General features: G+C 47.4%; 9 protein-coding genes across 9 annotated transcripts; 6 read left to right on the top strand and 3 right to left on the bottom strand.

Annotated features, from left to right (window-relative positions):
* Positions 1-1,399: 1,399 nt before the first annotated feature.
* F4822DRAFT_30696 (fungal-specific transcription factor domain-containing protein) lies at positions 1,400-5,298 on the top strand. The gene is made up of 3 exons (XM_051455270.1): positions 1,400-2,123; positions 2,219-3,130; positions 3,192-5,298. The coding sequence occupies exons 1-3, from the start codon at positions 1,786-1,788 to the stop codon at positions 5,098-5,100; spliced, it is 3,159 nt and encodes a 1,052-aa protein (XP_051319717.1). The 5' UTR covers positions 1,400-1,785; the 3' UTR covers positions 5,101-5,298.
* Positions 5,184-6,129, top strand: F4822DRAFT_386454 (uncharacterized protein). The gene has a single exon (XM_051456716.1). It carries the CDS (start codon positions 5,496-5,498, stop codon positions 5,757-5,759), a length of 264 nt encoding a protein of 87 aa, XP_051319716.1. The 5' UTR covers positions 5,184-5,495; the 3' UTR covers positions 5,760-6,129.
* F4822DRAFT_30698 (uncharacterized protein) lies at positions 6,072-8,631 on the top strand. Its single transcript, XM_051455271.1, has 5 exons — positions 6,072-6,216; positions 6,348-6,772; positions 6,878-7,742; positions 7,808-7,949; positions 8,022-8,631. Exons 2-5 carry the CDS (start codon positions 6,515-6,517, stop codon positions 8,236-8,238), a joined length of 1,482 nt encoding a protein of 493 aa, XP_051319715.1. The 5' UTR covers positions 6,072-6,216; positions 6,348-6,514; the 3' UTR covers positions 8,239-8,631.
* A 1-nt stretch (position 8,632) lies between these two features.
* Positions 8,633-10,264, top strand: F4822DRAFT_30699 (Pex12 amino terminal region-domain-containing protein). Its single transcript, XM_051455272.1, has one exon. It carries the CDS (start codon positions 8,777-8,779, stop codon positions 10,061-10,063), a length of 1,287 nt encoding a protein of 428 aa, XP_051319714.1. The 5' UTR covers positions 8,633-8,776; the 3' UTR covers positions 10,064-10,264.
* A 1,009-nt stretch (positions 10,265-11,273) lies between these two features.
* On the top strand, positions 11,274-12,446 carry F4822DRAFT_386447 (uncharacterized protein). Its single transcript, XM_051456715.1, has 2 exons — positions 11,274-11,861; positions 11,989-12,446. The coding sequence occupies exons 1-2, from the start codon at positions 11,460-11,462 to the stop codon at positions 12,235-12,237; spliced, it is 651 nt and encodes a 216-aa protein (XP_051319713.1). The 5' UTR covers positions 11,274-11,459; the 3' UTR covers positions 12,238-12,446.
* F4822DRAFT_30852 (DUF590-domain-containing protein) lies at positions 12,332-15,391 on the bottom strand. The gene is made up of 4 exons (XM_051455286.1): positions 14,059-15,391; positions 13,900-14,008; positions 12,856-13,846; positions 12,332-12,799 (listed from the first exon to the last, which is right to left on the bottom strand). The coding sequence occupies exons 1-4, from the start codon at positions 15,046-15,048 to the stop codon at positions 12,715-12,717; spliced, it is 2,175 nt and encodes a 724-aa protein (XP_051319712.1). The 5' UTR covers positions 15,049-15,391; the 3' UTR covers positions 12,332-12,714.
* A 227-nt stretch (positions 15,392-15,618) lies between these two features.
* Positions 15,619-17,275, top strand: F4822DRAFT_386442 (Metallo-dependent phosphatase). Its single transcript, XM_051456714.1, has 3 exons — positions 15,619-16,552; positions 16,623-16,704; positions 16,767-17,275. Exons 1-3 carry the CDS (start codon positions 16,026-16,028, stop codon positions 17,133-17,135), a joined length of 978 nt encoding a protein of 325 aa, XP_051319711.1. The 5' UTR covers positions 15,619-16,025; the 3' UTR covers positions 17,136-17,275.
* Positions 17,276-17,351: 76 nt separating this feature from the next.
* F4822DRAFT_30660 (glycoside hydrolase family 16 protein) lies at positions 17,352-20,295 on the bottom strand. Its single transcript, XM_051455266.1, has 8 exons — positions 19,827-20,295; positions 19,558-19,775; positions 19,402-19,507; positions 19,281-19,350; positions 18,948-19,226; positions 18,784-18,896; positions 18,380-18,727; positions 17,352-18,324 (listed from the first exon to the last, which is right to left on the bottom strand). The coding sequence occupies exons 1-8, from the start codon at positions 19,925-19,927 to the stop codon at positions 17,568-17,570; spliced, it is 1,992 nt and encodes a 663-aa protein (XP_051319710.1). The 5' UTR covers positions 19,928-20,295; the 3' UTR covers positions 17,352-17,567.
* Positions 20,296-20,978: 683 nt separating this feature from the next.
* F4822DRAFT_439783 (GMC oxidoreductase) lies at positions 20,979-23,037 on the bottom strand (the record flags this gene model as incomplete). The annotated part of the gene is made up of 3 exons (XM_051462668.1): positions 20,979-21,464; positions 21,525-22,683; positions 22,752-23,037. The coding sequence occupies 3 exons, from the start codon at positions 23,035-23,037 to the stop codon at positions 21,269-21,271; spliced, it is 1,641 nt and encodes a 546-aa protein (XP_051319709.1). The 3' UTR covers positions 20,979-21,268.
* Positions 23,038-24,695: the final 1,658 nt, after the last annotated feature.

The raw sequence follows: 24,695 nt of genomic DNA, 5'->3' as shown, positions 1-24,695 counted from the left end.
TGTCTGCAATGGAACCTCAAATAGGTCAGTTGGCCGGCAGGCAAATATGTATTTGAATAGAGATAGATGATCGCCTACATACCTAGGTATATATGAGTGGTCTTTGTCTTCCTAGATGGTTCACTTACATGTCTGTCAACAAACTAACCTTACCTCGAGTACCTACATGCTTTCGCACATATAACCTGCATATCTCCGCGCAGCATCCATTACATATGTATATGTATCTGCGTATACTAATGCAAATGTACGAATTGGCCTATGCGTAAATGTTTGTTTACGAGCAGGTACATATAGCTATAGCATACTCGTAGTCATGTGTATAGACATTCCTTTGGAGACGTAGTTCTAATTCTATACCATGTACATATTACATAGACAACATTTGGACCAATCCGGTGCAATGTATAAAAAGTTCTCCGGTTCTGTTATACTATTAATTGGTTCCTTCCCGCTTTTTCGTTTCCCTGCATCTATCCCATCTGTCAATTGGAAGCTCCCATCCACGGCCCATGGATGTCATGGATGTCATGGCTGTCAACTTTGGACTCCTCTTCTGGGCCACCCCCTTCCCTAAAAACTAGAAACCCCCCCCCCCCCCCCAAATGCACTAAAGGTATCCATGTATCGCACCCGGGTACCCCATGTACGTCGTATGTACCTCACCACCCGCCTTATACCTAACTGGGTACTTTAGGTTACATCCTTGCTCAATTCCCACTTAATTGCATTGCACCTGAACCCCGCCCAGCGGCGCTAGCTTCCTTACGGTAACTACCAATACCTTATGAGGGTAGTCCACTAGGTGCATGGCTCCTTAAAAGAGGCCTTCCGTTCCATGGGCAATTTACCGCAATGGGCGGCATTTACAAATTCGACCTTTACTACCCGTTCTCCAGAACAAGACGTGGGACCCCCCAAGGGCCTTCCAGGACTCACTTACCCAGAACCACGCAGAACTAAAACACAAAAAAAGACTAAAATTATCTTTTCCTTCCCGGATCTGAAGTAGATTTATTTTTTTAGTTTTTAGTTCTTAGTTTCCAGTTTCCCCCTACGTAGTTTATTTTCATATAAGGGAAATCTAGGTCGTTCCTAGCTTCGACATATCGCGTGTTTTCTCCCCTTCAAAATTCGATCTTAACCCCGGCCAACTACTGCTGCCACTACTACCACTACGACCACTACCACTACTGCTTATCCCACCCTAAGCTCCGTTCTGCTCGCTTACATATCTCTTTTACCTGGTCATCGAATCTAGCAAGATATATTACACACCTAGCGCCCGGTATTCCCTGATTTGACCGTTATGTGGTAACTGCGCCATCCTACTATTTCCCTGGTTCGGGCCATGGTTGTTTTCGAGGGCGCTTTACTTCCACCTAGTTATCGTCAATGCCGGTTCTGCCGCCAAAAAAACAAAACAACCGATTGTTCGGGAAGCGATTCGCTCTTCATTCGCTCGTCTTCACCCCTTCGCGCGCCTGCAGTAAACAACTAGGGTTTGCGGTTGTGACACGCAAATAGATCGTCGCGCTTGTGGTACCAACGGGCGTCTTCGGTCAAGTTCTACTTAATCCAATACGCCTAGATTAGTCGAGAGTGGCGGGAAGGCGAACGGGAAAGAGGGTGAATGTGCGTGTCGCCGAACCGTTTCTGGCCAATCACCATCTAGTTTGAGGTACGACAGGAAGCTCTCCGCGAGGAGGTGTAACCACTTGCCGTAAAGCGGCCCGGAACTGGAGCGCCACGACTCTTTGCAATATCATGACGCTTTAATGGAACATGACTTCTGTTCTCCCCGCCCCGCTCAGAGACGTCAAACCACCCGTACCTTTCGTGCGATCAAGCCCAATCATGACCGAGGTGCAGGAACCGACACCGCCGCAGAACGTTCACCAGGATGATGACCCGCAGCGAGGCCGTCGCCGGAGTCGCTCGCCTGACAAGGATATCGATGGCAACGATAGCGACCAAGGCGGCGACGGTGACACCAAGAACGATAATTCGTCTAATTCGGACGGGCCCGTAAGAAAGCGGAGAAGGAGTCGCAAAGGTCTAGACAAGAAATTCGAATGCCCTACCGAGGGTTGCGGCAAGAGTTACTCCAGAGCTGAGCATCTGTAAGCCTTTTGTCCCTGTTTTTGGTTTCTGTTCCCCCTGGGAAATACCCGATTGATTCGAATTTCTGTGCTAACATAGATCGAAAAATTCCAAGCTACCGGCACCAATTGAACCATTCGCCGAAACAGATATATAGATGCGACTTTCAAGATTGCAAGCGCCAGTTCGTCCGACTCGACTTGTGCAACCGACATAAGGATCGCCATACTGCGAAAGGGTCTGCGCTAAATCGTAAAGATTCTTTAATCAGCCAGTCCTCTCCCGTCGACAACGTAAGACCTCCGTACCCTACGCCTAGTGCCGTTTCTCCCGATTCCGATCTGCTTGGGCCAAGCTATACTCAAGGACGTGGTGCTCACTATGAATACCAGTCACCAAAAGATACCATCGGTACCCCATATACTCCTATAGCGAATACGCCACCCACGGCCTTCCCACATAGTGGTGCTCCTAATGGGGTTGATGGTTATATGCATCATGAAGCAGGTTATCCCGCTCCTCATGGAGCGCGACATCCGCACCACTCACCCTCTGGCCCTCCGCGACCAACCGTCCAGACAAACGTTGGTGCTCCTTATGGGGTTCTATCGCCAGTCTCGACGCAACATAGCAATTATCACGGCCAACTTACTAGTACCCCTCAGTCTGCTCCGGCGATGCCGTACGTCGCTCAACAAAACCTAACACCCTTCACTTTACCACCCTCGGATTTTGCGACCGCGACCACGACTGCCGCCGGCATGCCAAGAGAATCCGGACAGGCTTACGCTCCGGTAAATTCCAACGATTATAATGATCATGCGCATTCGCAATCAAATGGAGAAATGGTGTTATTAGATCAAATGGCGACCCAAACTACTATTCCGGTCTTTGGCAGTGATGGCGTATTAAACAAGTCCCCATACGTCGCTATTCCAGAAGACTTTTTCGCGTACCTATTTAACACTAACGAACCCGGCGGCTCGCCCCATGTGGGCCATGTCATGCCGCAAAATCAATATGCTAAGTATGTCTCAACTATTAATATCGAGAATCATATAGATCGAAGCTAATATATATGGATCTAGTTATGCGGAACATCAATACGGAATGCCGTATTATGGATCTGACAGTTCATCTCTAGGATATTTTCCACCGTCTAACCAACCACAGCAAGTCATGGCAGTTACAAATCTTCTTGACCCGAATCTTCCGGAGTCCCTCTTGTCTGACGAGAAGAGCCATGAAATTTTCGATTTTATTAAGGAGAGATTCCACGAGAATGACCAATCGCCGGTTGAGCGTCAGCGGGAAAGCATCCTGGATGGCGATAGAACTGATGAGAACCACATGCTAAGTAGGAAGATGATGCAACAATATATAGGATCTTACTGGGTTCACTTTAGTGATCAAATACCAATCCTACACAAACCAACGTTTTCGCCAGATAAGACGCCGAATTTGTTGTTAATAGCAGTCATGGCGATAGGAGCTGCCTGCCTAGATAGGACACATGGGCCGAAGGTTATTAGGGCTGGATCTCAATTGTCTAACTTCCTCGCATGGCATCTCAGGTGGGAGATATTCATGGATTCGAATTGCCGGCCGCCGGCCAAAATATGGGCTTTCCAGACGTTGCTATTATTGGAACTTTACGAGAAAATGTACTCAACAAGGGAGCTTCACGAAAGAGCTCATATTCACCACGCGACAACGATTACGCTCATGAGACGAGGAAGGTCGCTGATAGGGAGATCGGCGCTTGACTCGCCACCTAACCCGCGAGATGAGAAACTAGGGACGAATAGTTCCCGGCATTCTTCGACTTCGGGATTGGCGCACACGCCGGATGAATGGTGGAACCACTGGATTACAAATGAGACTACCCGGCGTGCTGCATTCGCTGCGTTCCTCATCGACTCGATTCATGCTACAATGTTTGGACATTCGACTGTGATGGTAGCGCATGAAATGCGTCTGCCTCTTCCTTGCGATGACACGTTATGGAAGGCTACGAGCGGCGCCGAGGTTGGTAGGATCGAAGCGAATCTCATGTCTAACGGGATTAAGCCGATTTCGTTCTTGGAGGGCCTTAAGAGAACACTTGCAGGACAAGAAGTGCAGACGAATCCTTTCGGTCGACAAATTCTTATGGCGGGTTTATTAAGCGTTAGTTGGCACATGAACCAACGCGACCTTCAAGTTAGCTCTTTAGGAGGCGGCGTACAACAAGCCCTCGGTGGCCGCGACAAATGGCGGTCAACACTCACTAAAGCGTTCGACTCGTGGAAGACGGACTTTGACAAGTCATTACAACGTGCCGATACAATGGTCGATCCATACAGTTACGACAAACGAAGTGAGGCCAATGTCGTGTTCGAGAGTCGGACCGTGCTGCATCATTTGGCACACATGGCGATGCATGTGGATATCGTCGATTGCCAAATATTCGCTCGCGCAAAGCGCTTGTTAGGCAGGGCAATTGGTACTCAGGATTTGAGCAGCGCGCAACGTAGGATGAAGGACCTTTGGGCACCTTCTGCGAAAGCTCGCGACGCGACATTTTATGCTGCTAAGTTTTTATGCTCCGTATTACTACCTGAGAATGCGAACCCGTCCTCGGACGGCTACAGTACTCAGTCAGGTATCATTACATATTTCGCTAGAGACGACGTTCTGCTGAACCGACCTTGGGTACTTTACTTCGCAGCATTAGTTGTGTGGTGCTATGGTTATGCGCTGGAGGGACCTTGTCCTGGAGTTCCGATTCCAAATACACCACAAGAGAAGATGGGTCAGATGCGCGATTACCTACTGAGAGTTGGCTCAGTGGGATCGCCGGAAGATTTGAAAGGAATGGGGGGCGTTAACAACAACAGTGCTCTGCTCGTGGTCCTTAAGGACTCGTTCGAGTCGACGAGATGGGAGCTGCTACACGAAGGTGCGACTTTGCTAAGCAATTGTATTCAGCTGAACAGTGGCGCGAGCGTGGTCTAGCGAAGCACTCTACAAGCAGAAATAAACGAAAAACAAAGATTTATTATGAAATATGGAACATTTGGAGGCATGATGAACGAGATTCCGAGGATGGCTAACTTGAGGTATGAGGAGGGGGGAGGGAGGAATGGATTACGGGGCAAGCGGTATTGAAAAATTTATTCGCGCGGATTATACCAATCATCCATTCATCTACCAACGGGGGGTGGTTATTCGGGGATTGTTGCACTCTTCTTTTCTTGCTGTTTTACTGTAACTAAAACCTGCGGTCTCGCTATATACCCCCCAACGACGCAACGCCGCACAACCTACGCATGAGTACGATTTTTGCTTTCTGCTATCCTACTCGATACTATCCACGTATATATACGATCTACTGAAAACTTGGAGAAGTTATGAAGTTTTTGTTTGAATACGTACGTACATATCATATCATCGTATCTAGGGTGTGGGATTTTTTGCTCTTTTTCCTTCTTTTCTTGATCATTTGGTTATATGTAATGTGGGATATGCGTGCATCTATGGGTTTAGCAATAGCATGGTGCTCGGGGAAGAATGTATATGCGGTCATGGTGGTTTTGGAATCCTTCGGGGCTGCGATTTTGTATGTATGTACGTTAACGCCGATTCGAAGCATGTCTACCTCTCATCGTGGTTGAATTGATATGTACATCACCTCTAGTTAGGCCGAGTTATTTTCTCTGTGTCTAGGATCTTGTATCTAAGGTAATGTACGAGGCTAATTAATAGAAACGTGGGGGTTTTTGAAACCCCGTATAGCCCGTATTTTACTACTAGTTTACTTATTTTAGTCTCCTAACAAATGTGTTAAGTGTGTTAGGGTGACGATGATCTGGAGTAGTAGCACTTGAACTTGTAGCTTTAGCCGCAGAACATGCCCCACCAACCCACTTCAAGTACATGCCTCGGTACCTAGGTACCTTTTAGACTTATAGAGAGGTACATATTCCGGTGGGGGGTTTTCTTAGCTCCGTAATCCTTCTTATGTGAAGTCATACAGGACAGGAGGAAGGTGATACCTACATCTTGCGTGGTTTGGTAGATTGGTAATGGAAGGATCGGGATTTTAGATTTCAGTAAGGGATAGCGCTATATGTATGTAGTACCTATCTTGGTTATCCCTTCTAGGTATACCGAAGCTACCGCACTGATTATAGTTTTCTACGGCATTAGTCCGCCTGCGACTTCAGTAACTCCGAGACCCAATCCATTAATCAGCTGTCTAGGGAACCCCTCCACCCCTCCTCCCCTCCTCCAGCTTTCATTGACAAGTCAGACCGGCTCATTTCATTGCAGTTGGTACGTTTACTGTGACACTATAGCGGGTCGTCGCGAAAATACACCTTTCTTTGTTTTCAACTTTCTCTAGCCCCCCGTGGGAATAATACCCAAAATGGTTCTGTTGACGGACCTTCCGCCCGAGATTGTGCAACACGTGCTGGGTTACGTCGACCCGCCTGATTTGGGCCGAGTTCCTCTCGTCTGCAAGAACCTCTATCATACCGTGAAAGGGAATAGCGCAATCTTTAGATCTGTCTATCTCAACATTCTTGATAGACCTGCAGACCAATTCAACGTAAATTGGGAACAAATTGTTAAGGACACTGCTCACCTACAAGCTATAGGCCGCCGGGACCGAGGTCAAGATAAGGTACTATGCCTATCGAGCTCATTCGCTTACTGACATCTACCATATGTCTACGTACCTACTCATACTGTAATAAAAAATACTGATTCCTAACACTGAAATGTGTAGGAAAACGAACTCCCCTTCGTTTACGATACAGTCAAAGCTCTTCTACGGAATGCTTCTGTCGCTACCGATACGGAGCGATCCCGCAATGCCGAGCTTTTAGACGGCATCTTCTCGGAAGAGGCTAACCAATCTGCGTTCTTGTGTCGATCTTTTATCTTCGAGCGCGCTGGGAAAGATCACAATTTACTTTACGATCCAACGCCGCGAGTCGACCACCAAAAGAGCGCGCAACTGCACTGCCTCTATGGAGTGCCAATATTGCAAGCGAAACCGGGGAGCCCCTGGACGAGGGCTAATGAGATGAGGCTGTATGCTTGCGCAAAAGTCTATGATCTGAGACAATATACTGAGAAGACGAAATGGGGTCCTTTCATGGATGACGATACGGATCGCGTGGACTGGGAGAAGGTCGAAGCTATCATGATCGTGATCGGGTCCAACTTGCGCAAGCTACGCCTCACTAGCTTTCCCGAGTGTAAGGACCATTGGGAGCTATCGTTTGCGGGCGTCTGGCCTCAGAGCTATGTCCCATCTCCGTTCGCATGCCAACCAGAGTCCTTAGAACTCCAGGACCCCTACGATATAACCGGGAACTGGTTACGTGTGGTGTGCTTTTTGGATTATACCGACTTCTTCGCCTATAACTTTAGCACCCAGAACGTGATCAACCCAAGTCAACCTTTGCCTGCCATTGACTTCGGCGAAGCTACGCGGTTGATCCTCATGAAGCTTCACGTGACAAAGATTGAACCCCCTGGGCCAGATGATGGACAAGAATTGCCAGTGGTGTACTTTGAGGGCGTTTCCAGATCTCTTGACGATAGTCGCGATGAGAACGCCAACTCAGACTTGAGAGGTATGCGAGGTGTGTTGACTACCAAAACTTGAGAGCTCCTGAACCTGCTAACGATGATGGCTTGGGAGGAGTAGGATCCGTACGTTTAACGCGCGAGGGTGAGGTGCGCTGGACGACATTCTCCATCTTTAGCGGTGAAGAGAGGTGGCGTAGTGAAAGCGTACAAATTGGTGGGGTGCGGAGTGCGAAGGGAGTCTTGGGTAATTGGTTTGATAAGTGAGTTCACCAGAATCCAGCTTTCATCACGTACATATGACCTCGACTCTATATGCTAACGAGAATTTGTAGGGATTTCGACCATCGTGGTCCAGCCGGACCAACTGCGTTTTGGAAGGTCCCGGAGGGGATCACAAATTCACAGGTCCAAAGCGCGCTGTCATATGACTTCAATAATGAATCGGAAGATGAATACGAACCCCTAGAGTCCCCTCAATCTGGCGACGAAGATGGAGAGGAAGAGATGGTTGGATGGCACTTTACAACCCGGGTGGCGCAGGATGATTAGAGATTTGATGTCTTGCTACACTTCTTTCCCTCCCGCTCGTCTGGTTGAAGTCTAGGTTGGGGTTTCTCGAAGTTGTTTTGCGATTTAGAATGTTCTCTTCTTCTGATAACTAGGGCTTATATTTATGGCATGGCTGGTGATATATCGGCTCGCAATGATCTATACTTGTGAATATTCAAAGTGTTACTTTGATAACCCTGAAGACGTGGACCAGCGAACCTTCTGCATGAAAAATATGGGGTAAACTTAGCGGGTACATACCCTGGAGTTTTAGCGGTTAACAATGGTAGCCGTTGCCGAATATAGCAGGCGAATAGCGTACCCTAGCAGCCTAGCTGCCTACCTAGGTAGTAGTTATGGTCCGAGCTTCTTTCATTTTACGTCAACCTCGGCATCTTGAAATAATCAACCCGATCATTTCTTCGGGTCGTGCCTTGTGTCATAACAATCCAAAATACAACTACAGACAGCAGTTACAACAAAAACATGCTACTTTCCTAACATTCAATTAGACAATTTCCATAGTCGAGAAACAAATATGGAATTCGTCACCGCCCTTCGGGGCACATTCGATGACCAGAAGCCTTCACTATTCGAACTTCTGTCAGAACAACAGCTGAATTCACTTCTACCGCCCACATTACGATACCTTCTTACGGTCGCGACACACCGATATCCCCGCTACCTCCTACGCGCCCTCAACTCCTTCGATGAACTCTACGCACTTGCTATGCTCATAATCGAGCGCCATTACCTACGAACCCGCGGTGGCAGCTTTACTGAGCATTTCTACGGCCTGAAGAGAGAAAAATCATTACAAGCCGAGATCCCACGCGCTACCTCACGGACCCCGGAACTTGTGAGGGAGGCCCTCAAATTGACTGAAAAGGATGTATGGAAGAACTTGGCCGTTATGGTCGCGTTGCCGTATTTAAAACGAAAGTTTGACGAGAGCCATGAGATCGAGGCCCCACGCGCCTTACTCGGTGCTAATTACACCCGTATGCCCGCGAACCCGACGCTGAAGCAGCGATTTATGCACTATTATAAGTGGTTTATTCGAAACGTCTACCCGAGCGTTCATACCGCCTACTACTTCAGCGTTATCGCCTTTAATTTGGCGTATCTATTCGACAACACGAAATACCATAATCCTTTCATGTGGCTCATCGGCACGAGAATACGTAGGATGAACGCGGCAGACTTCCAGGCTATTGAGGCTCTGGGTAAGCCCAAGGCTGGCAATCCGCCTTTGACTGCTACTAGTCTATTCAATCCCAGAACAATGGGTCCGAGATTGTTGGGTAGCTTGTCGGTATTGCTACCGACGAGTATATTTGCGTTGAAGTTTCTAGAGTGGTGGTATGCGTCGGATTTTGCGAAGCAGTTGACTAGGAAGGCATCTGAGAACCTGGAGCTACCACCACCTATTGTATCCGGTTTGTCAGCTCTGGGAGTTAAGGTACCTGGGAAGAAGGGCCAAAAAGAAATTGAAAACAAGCAAGAGGAACAGAATAAGGTCCCGTTAGCAGAGGAGGCCCCGATTGCTACTCCATCACTACTCCCGATATTGACCGTACGGGCCCCGGAAGATTCCGAGCTATGCCCTATCTGTGAGGATGAGATTACGACGGCAACAGCGTGCCAGACAGGTGTTATCTACTGCTATGCCTGTATACATAAGTGGCTTGAGGGTAATCACCCAAGACAGGAGGAGTTCATGACTGATAAGGAGGGCAAATGGGAGAGTGGTCAGGGAAGATGTGCTGTGACGGGACGCCGGGTTCTCGGCGGCACGGAGGGTCTACGACGTATCATGGTTTGAAATAGATATTCGGGATATACCAAGGTAATATTGCATCTACCTGTGCATTGGGTCAGGCACTGGCGTTCTGGGGTAGCATCTAAAAAAAGCTACGTGCTAAGGGAGCATTCGGTACGTCCCATGTGGCATATTTGGTGTGGAGTTTAATAGGTGAAGGATGATGAGCTATCGTCGTTGCAATCCGATCTATGACTTTAAGACATTGTCTAGACCAGTCGATTTTACCTAAATGACCGACGACATATGGCTAGAGCTCTCTTCGATGACTATCAAACAACGCATCTCCTGATAGCTCAAGTGGCTGCAGAGAAGCTCCAATGATTTACGAAGCTCTACCTCAAACCCCTGACATGATGATGCAAGCAATACAGATGATAATGGACCGATTATAAGGTCTAGGCATGTTTAAATCGTCGACATGGGAAATTAGAGCTACGACGACGAATTCCATAAATAGCATCAGGTCGAAATCTAGACCCAGAGCGAAAATAGACACCACGCTTCCGTACGAGATATATCACGCCGGAATGGGCTTAGGGATATCCCATCACCAAGCACCGAAATCGTAAACTGTCCACTACGCAAGACCGAAGAATTGCATTAGGGAGCTAGGGAAGGCAAGAGCTTTTAGATCGACCCAGTCCGGCGTATCGCAAATTAAAGCTGACGTCTGGACTGAGCGAGGCAATCTAGACCTAAGCTATCACCGGCGTCTGAGCGTGCTATCTTGTTATTACCCGGGACGCTGGATAGTGATGGGCAGATTTCACTTAACTACTTCAGGGTCCCGGGGCTCCAACGACCTTTTTTCCCGGGTACGCGATGGGCTGCGGGTTAATATGGCTAAAATGCTCAACCAGCGAAACGGGGACACGGCGAGCTGCTGTCATTGCGATAGTGGCGTTGGGACGCGCATGTTGATACCTATTTTTTTTTGTGCCATGACGACGATGGTGTTTTCTATCTAGGGGGTCATGCAAATTGAGAAGGGCCGGGCAAGGGCTATTCGATTGGACCATGGGCCAGAATGCTATACCATTGGATGCAGACGTCGATGGCGTTCGAGATTCCCATTCTTGGGTTCGCTACTGATGGCCCATCCGCAATGGTTTGTGATTCTTTAAAAAAAAAAATCTCATGTGATAGATCGAATGAGTTCATCTATAAAGGCTTGGGTTGTCCGCATCGAGACACTGGTTATCAAATCATCTATTCGCCACAAACACAATATCCAGATACTTAATCTAGAGCTATCTAGGTATCTATACGCACTGCTATTAAATACTTATTTAACATTATAAATATCGTCTTCACCTTCACCTTCGGCTCTAGTTCACCTAGCCTACTACCACAATCAAAACTTACCCTCTTTAAACTTAACATATAAAACATCAAAATGCGAACCACATTCCTCCCCACACTCTCCCTCCTCGGCCTCGCCGCCGCCGCCGCCGCCCCGGCTCCTGCTCCCCTAACAACCCGCGACGCCCCCACACCACCTCCGAAGATCGTCTCCGTATCGTATTCCGGCAGCGGCTGTCCCTCCTCATCACCCGCAGTCGACCGCACCGGCGGCTTCGAGGACATCGCGCTACGCCTAAACTCTTTCGAGGCGCGTACCAGCACCATCGCCGACTCCTCCGTAAACTGCCAAGCCCATCTATCCATCGCGGGTACAGCAGCTGGATGGCAAGTCGGTGTTAAGGATGTTTACGTCAACGGTCATTTAGTCCTAGACCCGGGCGCGAGTCTAGATTACTACGTTACGAGTTTCTGGAGCGAGGATGCTGATCGAACCGTACGTTTTTCCCCCCATTCCTCGATATTTTCCTCAAGAGCAGTTTTCTTTCTTTCTTGCTTCTTCTCCCTGCCCACCTTGATCTGAGCAATATATTAATCTTATCTTGATATGTATATATATATAGGTCACGATCAAAGGCTCCCTCGCCAACAGCGGCACCGCGCGTCTAAACCAAGACGTCACGGCGCACAGCACAGTTCCCGACAACCAAGTCGTATGGTCGGCATGCACGGGCGCTAAGGGCAACGTCGGGTTGTTAAACGTCAATTTCCGCGTCGCGCTCCAGGCCGATGGCGCGCAGTACGGATACTTTGGCAAGGACCCCGATACCACGGCTTCGGAGAGCTGGAGTTATGTCTGGAGACGGTGCTAGATTATTCATTTATTTTTATTTCATTTGTTCTCCGTTTGATTAAGTTGGTTGGGATGAGAGGGGCGACAGTACCGTTCTTGCATGGTGGTTATTTTGGGTTGAAAAAACTTCGACTTTACTTTCCATTTGTTAGGGGGCATGGGATGGGTTTATTTACTTTAGGGTAGGGTTAGTAAAAGGGTTGAGGGAATATACTAAGTTTTATTGAATGCCTGAAATTTGATCAACGTGTTTTGTTCTTAATCACAAACACTCGAACTGAACACTCTATACAAGCGATACAATTCAAGACGACTTTATCATATCTATCCTTTTGGGGGGGGGCGGGGGGTTATTTAAAACAACGGGAATTTTAAGGAGTACGTAGGTGTAGACTAGCCTCGATTATTCGAATATGACGTCTACCCCTACCGCCAACACTAGAGCCACGAAGGCCTCTTTCACGAAATCCATAGTAAGATGTAGCGGCTCGGGTACCTAGTTCTTGGCCGGTTTCGTCTTCGAAATTAGCATTCGACCGATCTGGATAGTCTCGTCCATTCCCTGTTGTCGTAACCAGAACCTGCGTGAAATGTTAGTTACTTGGTCGTTCAGTTAAGTCAAAGGGGGAATCCGTACAGTTGTTCGGGAGATCCTCCACCCTGTGTCGATATTCTTCGAGCTTCTTCCTCAAGCGATTCTCGGGTGATCTTTTCTCCAGCTTGTGGTGTGGGAGGAAGTGGCTTTTCGGTGACCTCGACGCCTAGACTCTCCTCTAATAATTGCTTTCTCATGGCAAAGCGCTCAGCTCTCTCCTTTTGCAGACCGGGGCTATCCATTTGATGCAATGCATATCGGACGGCAAATTGTGCAGCAAGGTAGACGTGTTCCGAGAGAATCATGCTTAACAAGAGACCCCAAGCAGCGATATTGTACGGGTCACCGCCAGGTCCCTCAGAATCACCACTGAAAAGATATACGATGGCGGAACTGACAAGGCTTCCGAACCAGGATAAGAACCCTAGCGAGTTGAGCCAAGGGCCAATTGAATCAGCTCTCCACGGGATTGGTCTCTGGCTACTGACTGCAATCTTCATAGCATCTGATCGAAGTTCAACCCAGTTGTTGATAAAGAATGAGAGGGGAGTCAGTGGCCAGATCGCCGAGAACAGGGACAAGTATCCGAATTGGACTACCATTTCTCGGTAGTCAGTGGTGACATCATAAATATCCAATTTCGCCTCATCGCGAACCCTCTCAAGGAAAGCGTGTTCTTCGGGGACATCGTTGGCTGCCAGTTCCTTCTTACCCTTAGATTGAGCCTTTTCGACCTCACTGAATACCTTACGTTTCGCATAAGGAACGACGACCTCAAGCGCAAAGTTTACGATCTGAGCCGTTACCGTGAAATAGATCATCTGCTTCCTTAGGCGATCAGGATTTATCTGAAAGCCCTGGGTAGCGATGGTCTTCTCGCTGGAAAACTTCTCTGCTGTAATCTTAAAAATGTCCAGGTAGGGAACAAGGAGGTTCCCAAAAGGCATGTACACAAAAGCGCTTAGGAAAAGAGGGGTATACGAGGTGATGAAGTTAATGATGAATAACTTCTGAACCAGGGAGGCATGATGAGCTAGAAAGGCGTTAGCGATCTGAACAACGAGAATTAAATGTATATGTGCATACCGTCGCTTGTCTCGTAGTTTTCCCTGTCCGTAAGCTTCTCAGCGAAATTTCCGAGAATGGTCGACAGTGTTGGTAATACTCCAGTGAGAATAATTGTCGGCGTAAACGTCTAAAAGTTATTAGTGACATTCACAACTAGCTTCAAACGTATATACAAACCAGGTATGACTTAAAGGGTCCATTGTAAATTTCCGAGAGAAATATCTCAATTGAGAAGCAGAAGACATAGAGAGCCCCAAGGATTGCCAGGCAGCCTAGCGCAAATGGAATCTGCAACAGCTGAGTTTTCAACCTCTTAACTGGAGAATAAACCTTCACAGCCTCGCCAGTTACCGGATCCGCTGCTTCGTGATCCCATCTAAATTGTGTTCGTGGGCGTTGAATACGTGATACCCCACGAACACCCCATTGGACGGCGAGATCCACCTCTTTCTTCTTCCACCACTCGAAGAAGACAATAGACCAGAGGGAGTTGACGAGGGCATAAAACCACGAATAACGATCAAGTATGAGCCAGGCGCCAAACCCAAATGCCGCTGGGAAGGCGAGGAATGCAAAGTACGACTGTACAAATGCGAAATAAAACGCGACGCTCTCGCCAAATCTATCGCGGATTTGATCAAGGTCTTGCTCGTTTAGGAAGTACTTAGTACTCCACTGTTTGATCCATTGACGATTGAAGGCGTGGTTATGAAGCGGGAAGACGGATACAACATCTTTCCACTGGCCAATTTTGGGCGTAATACCGGCACCTCCCTCATTTTTAGGCTTCGTTATGAGTAAATAGACGGTACGTAGCCTCTCAGCTTCGCTGACGGGTTGGTTGGTAAATTCCTTGCCCACGTCCTTTTCTGGAGCAGTGATCCGCACACCATACAACCAATCCTGGACACGCTCGCGATAGATTTGATTGGCGAGATGCTTCTCGGATGCTACCTTGACGAAGACCAGCAGGGAGGACTCGTCACCATTTCGAACCTCAGAAGCTAGACCAACTCTAGTCAGAGCCTCGATTAGCTGGGTAAAACCAGCTTCGGCTTCAGCTCTGTCGCTGGAGACTTTGAAGTGAATTACATAATCCACGTCCATGTTGGTCCTCAGCTCTGGGCGGTCGCCATTGGAGGTGTAAAGAGAACGAAGACTCAACATAGCCTAGCAATGTTTATAATATGACCACGTCAGTGAGTGTTTTCGTCAATATCGAGGGTTTTAAGGTGAGATTCAGTTTTGTAGTTCATCTAGAATTGGATGTTGGCCAACTATAGTATGTGATCTCGTGGCCACGTTTTTTGAAGATGCAACGCGGAATGTGAGAAAAGGGGTGATGTGAAAAAAGAAAAAAGTAATATAGGAAAGGTGACAAGAGGGAAACAAGTAAAAAGAAATACTACAACGAAGTCATCGTTAGTCCATAGAAGCGTGCTACAGAGTTTGTATGTTCAGGTATCGAATATCAAGAAAGTTGGACAAGGAAATCAAGAAGTGATTAACGTCATCCCGCCCTTGAATACGGGGAAACCAGCTGGAATCAATGACATCCATCATGGTAATGGCCCGTGCGACCCCTGTAATTATAGCGTCCTGTCGGTTTCTGGGATCTTGGAAGGCCGCCAATCTTAAAATGATATGCGCTATAAGTTGCCCTAAGCGGTCTAAAGCTTCATCGGCCACTCGGCATACGCCCTAGCAGAACGTGTGCGCTAATGATACCTGTAACCCCTATAAGAAATATACTAACGCAGTGAAGCTCCCCTGCTGCAGGAGCTTACCTGATAGCTCACAGGCTGCTACGGTGCCCTGTTACCGTCGTATTTTGCGGCGGCGGCGGCGGGGGAAAGCTACCTCGCTACTATGTAACAAACCTTCCCGTCGATCAACTTCAAAAAAGGACATCATCCCATGAGATAGTCATGTCGAAAACTATTCTTCACTTTACCGCTAGTCTAGTAAAAGGGGATGCTTCCCATATATCTTACTTCATGACTCCGCCCACAATTCTTTAAACAAAGCCCGCCATACAACCACCCTTTACGAACCTACCTACCCTGAGCTTTGGGCAGTTTAACAAAAACATCGCCGTAATACGTCATAACACGGTAAACAACAGTGAATGATTGGACGATATCATGGGTTTACTCGTGAAGCTAGGCCTACGGAGGCCTATTGAATGGGAGCGTCCGACACTACTCGATTGGTTTCTCGATTCACCTCTACAAGCCCTCGTCTTTCATCTCTACCTGGTAATCCTATGGTTACGCGGTAACCCGGTCAAGCCTCCACGAAACAGACAGCCCATTAAGATCGTATGCCTCTCCGATACCCACGAGTCCATCGTTCAGAATGTACCCGACGGCGACCTCCTAATCCATTGCGGCGATATGACCAACGTCGGTACCGCTGCTGCCATTCAAAAGCAGATCGATTGGCTAGCTTCCCTCCCCCACCAACACAAGGTTCTCATATGCGGAAATCACGATAGTTGGTTCGATATCAATTCTAGAAGAGAAGAGGATACACTATTGAATAATGTGATAAACATGAGGGGACTTCACTATCTCGAGCGCAAATCTGTGACGCTGGCCTTTAAGGGGGGCCGGAAGCTGAACATCTATGGTGCTCCTGATCTTCCCGAGTGTGGAGGCCCTGAAAACGCGTATGTTAAAGCTGTTATAAGGCTCTTTCGCCTCTAAGAACATGGCGTCTAACTAGATATCGAACTTTAGGTTCCAATACACAGCTCAGCAGAACAAATGGCATGACACTATTCCGGTGGACGTAGATATTCTCGTAACTCACACCCCGCCGGTAAGTAAACACATTTTACCCGTATCGCACTCATTATCCCTGACTAGGCTCTTGTATCGTAGCTACACCACCTCGACCTATCCCTCGGCTGCCCGCACCTACTCCGTGAAACCTGGCGCAAGAAGCCAAAGCTCCACGTCTTCGGCCACGTCCACTGGGGGCGGGGCAAGCAACCCGTGTTTTGGGACGAGTGCCAAAAGTCATACGAAAAAGTCATGTCGCAACCGAAACGAGGACCTATCTACGATATGCTTCCACATTTGGGCTGGCTGGATGCCTGGAAGGTCCTGTATTATGGATTCATTAGTATCCTGTGGCATTGGTTCATGCTTGGCGGTGCGGCGAATGGAAGCGCGATGATCAATGCCGCTATGCAGCATGGGACATCGGGGAGGTTGACGAAGAAGCCTCCGATAACTATTGAGATCTAAAAGTTATCTAAATTGTTGATATGGAATTGTGATATATGAAAGAAGATGCGTACATAAAACCATGATGAACAGGATTTAAAGAACGAAATAATTACCTGCATTGGCTTAATAGCAATATGAACTTCTAGTATAAATGAACATCCGAAAAAGAAAAACAGTAAATAACCCATGTCAGATGATATTGAATATATACGATAATATCACGCAATGCTACAAACAAAAACACCTCTCCTAAGAAGCATCATCATCGTTATCATACTCCTAACACTTGCCCAACCCTGGTAGGTCCCCCAAACGCCAACCACCTCCTGAAGCTCCGCACCACCATATGTTTTACAAGAAAGGAAAAGAGGAAAGATGGCAACATATAAGAATAAAAATCCACCCAGAAAAACCAATGAAAAAAATGCAAGAAAAGAGTGGAATATGTAATCATAACACCACCATACCAACGAAAACACCAAACCACATCGCAAGCCCCGTCACAAGCATGCGCAAAGCAGACGCAGGTCCTGGGCCCTCCGATATAGGAATGAGATGATCACCCGTAGGTTTTGGCCTAGGAACGTAGGGCGGGGGGACCGGAGCCGTTCCGTGCGCAGGTACCGTACCGTTGTTAATCACCGGGACGACGGTCTGCACTGCGACCGCGGTAATAGTGTGATGCTTCGTCTTAGTATGCGCGGCTATAGGTACTGTCAAAATGACCGTGCTCTCGCCGTGAGGACCACAGGCTTTGCACTTCTCGGTAATTGTGGTCATAGGCACGGCTGTCGGGATAGCGGGGTGGGGATGAGGGGGCTTGGTGTGTGTTTTGGTGCACCCGCAGTCTTCGTATGTGACTGTGGTTGTGTATTCAACTTCAACCAGGGATGCGGGGTTGGTCTCGCAGATAGTGGTGTATGTCACAGTCACTGGTTTTGTCTTGGTGATGTTGTGCGCGGGGATGGAGGGGAAGCCACCGGCCATGGCTGGGGCGCCAGGGGGTGCGGGTTCTTGGGCGATGTCGGCGTAGATGGCGAGGAAGAAATTGGTTGCCTCGGCCCGGGGTTGGGGCTGAGTAGCAGTCGTGGAAACGTTAACTGGGAGAGTCGAGTTGACCGGGTGTCTCTGAATTGGACGAACGCGTCCGCATTTTGCGTCCTCGACTGAGGTCGTGTTGCCGAGGGTGTCGGCGCAGTAGCATGTGCTGTGATAAAGTTAGGTTTTCATGATTCAGGTTGAGAGGGGCGGGAAACACGTACTCATTTTGAACACCGGCATATTTGCGCCCAGCACAACTAGCGACACAGTTCTCATGGCTCATATCTGGTGATGAAGATACAGGAGAGAATAATGACTGATCTTCCTTGGATCCGAAGCAGCCAAGAGGTGTGAAGCCGCTAACTGGACCTGGTGCTGCTCGCGGGCTAACAGTCGGCGTTTGTTGCACCGTAGAAAGCGTAATAGTGCGAGTACGAGTCGGGACCACGGCGGTCGGAATAGCTGTTGGGTTAGAAGCACTTGAAGAGGTAGTGGTGTTTGCGGGAGGAATCGTCATGTTAGTCAGTGGTCCATATTGGTAAACGTCGATAAAATTGATATCCCAATATCTTCACGATGATTAGCCCATTTACGCTCAAGATAAAAATCGTTGGGTTGTACTTACGCTCCTTGAAAACTATCCGGATTGCTAGCAACATATTCCTCACATGTAGGTGCGAGTTGGTTGCACTGGTCGGCTTTGCCCCAGATATTGTCTGCGTAATCACCGCAGAAGTTCTGTCATATTGCGTAAGCCCACGATGCTCCTGTGCTGAAAAAAATACTCACAATATTTAGCACAAGGCTCATGTTGAAGAAGAATTCGTCCGGGCTGCAGGAAGATCCACCAAAGATTGCTTGCGGTGGACCCCAACTTGACGGGTTGGGTCCTACGACATGACCGTACACGATATTATCGGGGATGGCAGAGCGTGGGAAATGCCATAATTTCAGGTCTTCAGAACCCCACTCCATCGCATACACACCCCCTCCTTCCGCGTTGAATGAATCACCATACGAAGTCGTGTCAGATTGAGGTGTCGCATAGTTACAACCAATGTTTCCGGGCTGGCGCCCATGTATTAGCGTTGTAGCACATACTTGGCAACATGTTCAACTTACTCCCGGCGAACAATTCGCGTGGCCTTGATCTCCTATAGCAGCATTCTTTTGAAGTTGACATCCCTCAGTTCTACTTCGGTCTCAGTAAGTTTTTATATAAAGAAGGCGCGGGTTGACCTACGTATGAGCAGAAAACAAGTTTCTTTGGGCAGTGTTGGCGCCTTCGATAATCTCAAGTTCACCTCCTACGGGCCATTCAACCCCCTCCTGGTTATTGAAAGCCCAAACTGAAGACTATTAGCTCGGATCACATAAGAGAGGGCACAACTCAACGAACAAGCAGGCCAAGTGCCACATGTCGATGATGGCATATGATATATATCCGCGATAAAAAGCCCATGGGTAAAGCTGTCGTGGCTAGTAAGACGAACACTAGGCCGCCCCTTATCACTTGTGGTGTAAGTGTTGTTTGAATCGACACCCAGTATCACGTTATTGTAATCGCTGCCGACGGATACTAAATTCTGAGCTAGAGCATTCTCTTTACTCTGATAACTATTACGGGATTAGAGCTTATGTATGGATTGTTTTAATTCATTTGCTTACTCGACGAAGCCGTTGGTAGGGTCACTGCCCGTAAAGAAACTGAAGCTATCAAGCAGCCCCTGGCCACCATAGTGTTGCGTAAGTGAGTATCCTGTTGACATTGCGGCGGCGAAACCAAGCGAGCGCTGAAATGATAAATAAGCTAAAAGAGTGACTTAAAGATTGAAGAGAACGAATGAGAAGAGAAAATGCATGAGTGCAAAAAGAGCGACTGGGCTGTAATAGCGAACGAAAGTAAAGAAAGACCTGGCTTGACAGAAGAAATTTACATGGCTTCATGTCAGTATTTTAAGTAATTTGTTGACATAGAAGATCACCATGGTTTGTTTGGAATGCCTATAACAAGACGCGGCCATTACATAGAGAATGCTAATAAGACTTAGAGTTGCAACAGAAGCTCAAGTCAACGCGGGTGAGACATGGACCCTCTAGCAACGCGGAGAAGCCTCCACGTCATGATGTGCCGTCTGGGAATAATTCGTAACTTCTACTTGAAGATGGTTAATTAATGGCTTTTGAAATTGTAATTCTCATAAAATTGAATGCGTTATGGTTCCGACAGTAGAGAGAGGTGGAAAATAGTTATGTGTTGACCTTGATAGAATCAAAGGCCTTATTGTTGATTTTCTAGGGCTCTCTAGCGTTACTGACTGCTGTGGCATAGAAGGAACTACCGCCCCGCACATCAAGCACGGATCTCCATTCCTCATCCTGCTAGATAGAGTAGAGTAGCTAGTGTCTCCTCATGACGCCGATCTTCTGTACATAATCGAGCTCATGCGACGAAGTCGACAAATGCCTAGGTTATCTTTGTCAGAAGGGTTTCGTTGATTGATGTTTATTCTCTAGGTGAAGATATGTATAGGATGTTGGTCTCTGATGATCGAAGTATAATTGTAGAAAAGTTGAAGAAAAGTTGGTCTAAATTGAAGCTGGTTGGCAGAAAAGAAAGAAAATGTACCTACAAAATAGACTATACGTAGACGTTCTAGCTTCAAAGTTCTTATTCGCCCTTGCAGCACGAGAAGGTTAGGGGTTATGTTGGGGGCCGAACCCTAAATACCTAGGTACCTAACCTACCTACCTACCTCTATTAACAAAACAGATTCACCCACGGACCACAACGGTATGTACTTCCTTACTTTTAACCATATCTGGCATACCCGCAAAGCTCTGCCTCTTACCAATTCAACAAACTACATAATCTCTTCCAACAGAGCGGAGTTAACCGACCCTACAGTAACCTTGATGGATTTGACGTATTATGGTCGATCCGTATCAATATATTGGTACACTTAAAAGTAAGCATGTCTCAGCATACGCATTTATCTTGAGTCTGAGTACCCCAAATACCTAGATACCTAGGTATCTATGAAAGTATAGATGACTATTAATACCTAACAAGACAGCAAGTGATGTCTATCTAGGTACACATACGCATATCATCCACTCTTATCATGGGTTATGATGAAAGCAGCCTGTTCTGCCAATGCATATACAGCGGCTTGAATATGTGCGCCGATAGATATAGGAAATACCGACGCATCAGCAATCCATAAGTTCTTAACACCTCTCACGCGCAGGTCATTGTCCACTACTTCGCCCATCGAACATGAACTAGAGCCATGGAACGTGGATCTACAGATAGGAGGTCAGTGTCGGTGGCGACGATACTGTTAATGGGGGTATTTGACTTACATGCCCTGGGCTTTTATCCTGCTGTCTATGTACTCGTCGCTTGAATTCGGAGTTAGCGGTTCATCGAACCCTGGGGGTGGGGTTTCGTTTTCAACAATATCACGACCTAATACCGTGTCGCCTGTCAACAAAGTGGCGATACTGCGCATGGAATGACGCCACACATATTTATCAACTTCCGTGGCGTAATAATTCGGATCGAGTATCGGCGCGTCAGCTGGATTCTTCGATGCGATAGTAACGGTTCCACGCGACGTTGGCTTCATTGCCATGAGGGCGGTACTGATGTGCGTCCCGTCAACTGGAATGGGTGGGAACGATAGGTAGAGAAGCATACTTTCCATCACTGCCCAGCTTCTCTTCAGCAAGTAATGGTCCTGGTCTATCTCGCTTTCATCTTTTATGATGGCAGCCTCCAACCCGCCGCGGGGTACACCAGTGCAAGCAATTTGACTTATAGGCGCTCCAGCCCTAAACTGCGGTTCGGCAAAAAGGGCATTCGCGGAACCTATGGCATACCCTTTAGACGGATCCTTCAACTTCCAGTTCACCTGCATCATGACATGGTCGTTGAAGTTCTTTCCCACTTGGGGGTTATCGACCTTCACTTGGATTCCATGTTCCTCTAGAACTTCCTTTGGTCCTATCCCGGAAAGCATCAAGACTTGTGGTGTGCGGTACGCGCCAGCCGATACAATGACCCCACTCGAACGTATTTCGGTCCCGTCGGCGAGGCGAGCACCAACCGCAGTACCGGCGTCAATGATCACAGATTCCACGAGAGTGTTGGGTAATACTGTAACACCATCGAGGGGATACACTAGTGGAGCAATCTGACGAGCACCTTTGGAACGGTTCTCGTTAAGCTCACCGATTCCTATGTTTTCTCCAGCGTTGATTTCGTTTCCCGGGAGCCTTTTGACGCCGATTTCGGTATAGGCCTGTTCGCCAATGTCTGACAGAGGAAAGATGCGACCTGTGGAGATAGGCGATTCGATGTTAAGCTTGCCGTCCTGCCCATGGAACTCGGAATTCTCGGTCTTATACCACTTTTCGGTCATTTTGAGGTATGGTAACTGACCATCATAGGTCCATCGTTGGTCACCGACAATTTCGCCCCAGCTATCGTAATCGGCTCTCGCACCTCGAAGCCATCCGCCTAACAAAATGTCAGTCGCTAGTATTGGAAATGTCCCAACCCATCCCTAACGCGGAGGGGAGACTCACAGGCGTTTATTACGGAGCCACCTCCTACCGCGCGACCAGCTGGAATATCAATCTTTCGGCCGTTATAATGTTTCTGAGGGACACTCTTATATCCCCAATCGAACTTCCCGCCGACAAAGTTGAGAGTACTGTGGTAGAGGATGTCTTTGTTGTCGCTGACATCTGGGCCTGCTTCGATGACTAGGATACGAGCCGAGCTTTGGTATTCTTTGAGGCGACTTGCGACTACGCATCCAGCTAGTCCACCACCAATGATGATATAGTCCCAACCGTCGGTGGCTACCATTGTGACAAATCGATGCCTTATGATCTTCTCGTAATTGAGGTTGATAAAATGCTTGGAAGAATGATAAGGAGCTCAGGTAGCCTTTGACTTGGTCGAAGCGCAACGTACAAGCAAAACAGGGCCCGAAGACCCGTCGACGGCTCGATTTCAGATTATATCAGGTAGGTCTTTAGTAAGTGCACGCCCATTAAGCTAGGTAGGTATCCCCTGTCCTCTTCTAAGCTTACGAGCCTATAGTCTCGTTCAGATCACACAATAATGACCGGACAATAGTATCTTTTGCGGGAATATCTAGTTTCAAGTAGATAAGGATGTAAGAGATGGTATGGTATAAGTATCGAATACCCTTAAGCGGTCTGATTTAGGATTTAAGGTCTTGCTACCTGGATCGGACTTATGAAGTCGAGACCAAAATGTCCGAGAAATAAGGTAGGGCAGTGCCGAAAAGGGGAATTCAATTTTATACCTATGCCGATGCACGTTGGTTTTAGAGACTATGCCATAGCTTTCTATCCGAATTCTGGACGATGATACGGCGTTTAGAAAGGCACAGCTGCATATTTGCGGACCCTGCGGCGGATCTCTACGTAGAGCACCAGGGCATTAGGATCCCAATCCAGGTATAGCTGCAAAGCCCATATCACTGACTAATCAACTATAAACCATTTTGCTACCTGATACGAAGCTATACGAAGCTTGACGTCGCTATATGCCTCCACATTTGGTTGTGCCTAGTCTTACATGAGCGGCGCCTACGCAAAATATTACCAGTTGGTATTGAAACCAATCCATATTCCCACATTTATAGTCCTACCTAGGTAGCTGATTCTCGTTACACTGTATTTGATTCGCTGTAATCCTAGTAGGTCAACTAGAGCTTCACATTACACCTTATAGCTATCTTATTACTAAGATAAATGTACCTAGGCAGCTATTAACAGTGCGTTACGTTATTTTAGTTTTCTTCTTGCCATTTCTAAATAAATTGTAACTGGTAACTAGCATGTCAGGAGGTTGAATCGAGAAATATGGTTAATTTTGAGAATTGTATCGAAGCTACTATTCAGTTTCGTTACACAAGTTGTTGGTAACACACAAACAACACCCGTAAGCGATAGGGTTGCTTTTGTAACCATATATGACCTTTGCATCGTGTTATATTGCCAACAGCTGAGGATTTTAGAGCGATATAGCTCGTAAGAATTTATATTCATCGTACGTTGTCGTCGCATTTCTTTTGTCTCATTGTCGCTAGAGCCCGTCGAAATCAGATATCGGATACTAGGATAGTCAAGCCGATATGAGGATAATACGGTGTTTAGAGGTATACTTCAGGGGTTATGTATAAATAGAAAGTATGTAGAACTCCATAGCTTACGCTTGTTCTTCACAGGAGAGCTCCTATCACGAGGCCGCTCGGTGGCAGTGGAAGCGAACGTTATCAGAATCTCGGCATTAGTGCCTACACCAACTTTTTTCTAAATCTGCGAGAATGTCGAACGGGTTGGACGTCTTCGTCGGGGGACATTGAAGTTTATCGAATTGAGTAGCAGGATTACTAGAATACCGAAAATGATCCAGTGTAACCACGCTGTAGCGGATATCTTTCCATGGGTATCAATATCTTATCGAGACTTAGTTTATATCGAAATGGACCT

The sequence above is a fragment of the Hypoxylon trugodes genome (assembly GCF_022578975.1).
Source record: "Hypoxylon trugodes strain CBS 135444 unplaced genomic scaffold F4822scaffold_1, whole genome shotgun sequence".
NCBI lineage: Eukaryota > Fungi > Ascomycota > Sordariomycetes > Xylariales > Hypoxylaceae > Hypoxylon > Hypoxylon trugodes.
This window is presented reverse-complemented; position numbering and strand designations above follow the sequence as displayed.

Excerpts from the sequence above, each read along its gene's own strand:
- F4822DRAFT_30696 (XM_051455270.1), top strand. The coding sequence starts at position 1,786 with ATGACTTCTGTTCTCCCCGCCCCGCTCAGAGACGTCAAACCACCCGTA. Across the intron at positions 2,124-2,218 it reads TACTCCAGAGCTGAGCATCT|CTACCGGCACCAATTGAACC; the intron begins GTAAGCCTTTTG and ends AAAAATTCCAAG. Across the intron at positions 3,131-3,191 it reads CCGCAAAATCAATATGCTAA|TTATGCGGAACATCAATACG; the intron begins GTATGTCTCAAC and ends ATATGGATCTAG.
- F4822DRAFT_386454 (XM_051456716.1), top strand. The coding sequence starts at position 5,496 with ATGAAGTTTTTGTTTGAATACGTACGTACATATCATATCATCGTATCT.
- F4822DRAFT_30698 (XM_051455271.1), top strand. The coding sequence starts at position 6,515 with ATGGTTCTGTTGACGGACCTTCCGCCCGAGATTGTGCAACACGTGCTG. Across the intron at positions 6,773-6,877 it reads GGGACCGAGGTCAAGATAAG|GAAAACGAACTCCCCTTCGT; the intron begins GTACTATGCCTA and ends TGAAATGTGTAG. Across the intron at positions 7,950-8,021 it reads TTGGGTAATTGGTTTGATAA|GGATTTCGACCATCGTGGTC; the intron begins GTGAGTTCACCA and ends GAGAATTTGTAG.
- F4822DRAFT_30699 (XM_051455272.1), top strand. The coding sequence starts at position 8,777 with ATGGAATTCGTCACCGCCCTTCGGGGCACATTCGATGACCAGAAGCCT.
- F4822DRAFT_386447 (XM_051456715.1), top strand. The coding sequence starts at position 11,460 with ATGCGAACCACATTCCTCCCCACACTCTCCCTCCTCGGCCTCGCCGCC. Across the intron at positions 11,862-11,988 it reads GCGAGGATGCTGATCGAACC|GTCACGATCAAAGGCTCCCT; the intron begins GTACGTTTTTCC and ends ATATATATATAG.
- F4822DRAFT_30852 (XM_051455286.1), bottom strand. The coding sequence starts at position 15,048 with ATGTTGAGTCTTCGTTCTCTTTACACCTCCAATGGCGACCGCCCAGAG. Across the intron at positions 14,009-14,058 it reads GACCCTTTAAGTCATACCTG|ACGTTTACGCCGACAATTAT; the intron begins GTTTGTATATAC and ends AATAACTTTTAG. Across the intron at positions 13,847-13,899 it reads AAACTACGAGACAAGCGACG|CTCATCATGCCTCCCTGGTT; the intron begins GTATGCACATAT and ends ACGCCTTTCTAG.
- F4822DRAFT_386442 (XM_051456714.1), top strand. The coding sequence starts at position 16,026 with ATGGGTTTACTCGTGAAGCTAGGCCTACGGAGGCCTATTGAATGGGAG. Across the intron at positions 16,553-16,622 it reads TGTGGAGGCCCTGAAAACGC|GTTCCAATACACAGCTCAGC; the intron begins GTATGTTAAAGC and ends ATCGAACTTTAG. Across the intron at positions 16,705-16,766 it reads TCGTAACTCACACCCCGCCG|CTACACCACCTCGACCTATC; the intron begins GTAAGTAAACAC and ends CTTGTATCGTAG.
- F4822DRAFT_30660 (XM_051455266.1), bottom strand. The coding sequence starts at position 19,927 with ATGTCAACAGGATACTCACTTACGCAACACTATGGTGGCCAGGGGCTG. Across the intron at positions 19,227-19,280 it reads ACGCGAATTGTTCGCCGGGA|CCCGGAAACATTGGTTGTAA; the intron begins GTAAGTTGAACA and ends CATGGGCGCCAG. Across the intron at positions 18,897-18,947 it reads TGAGCCTTGTGCTAAATATT|AACTTCTGCGGTGATTACGC; the intron begins GTGAGTATTTTT and ends GCAATATGACAG.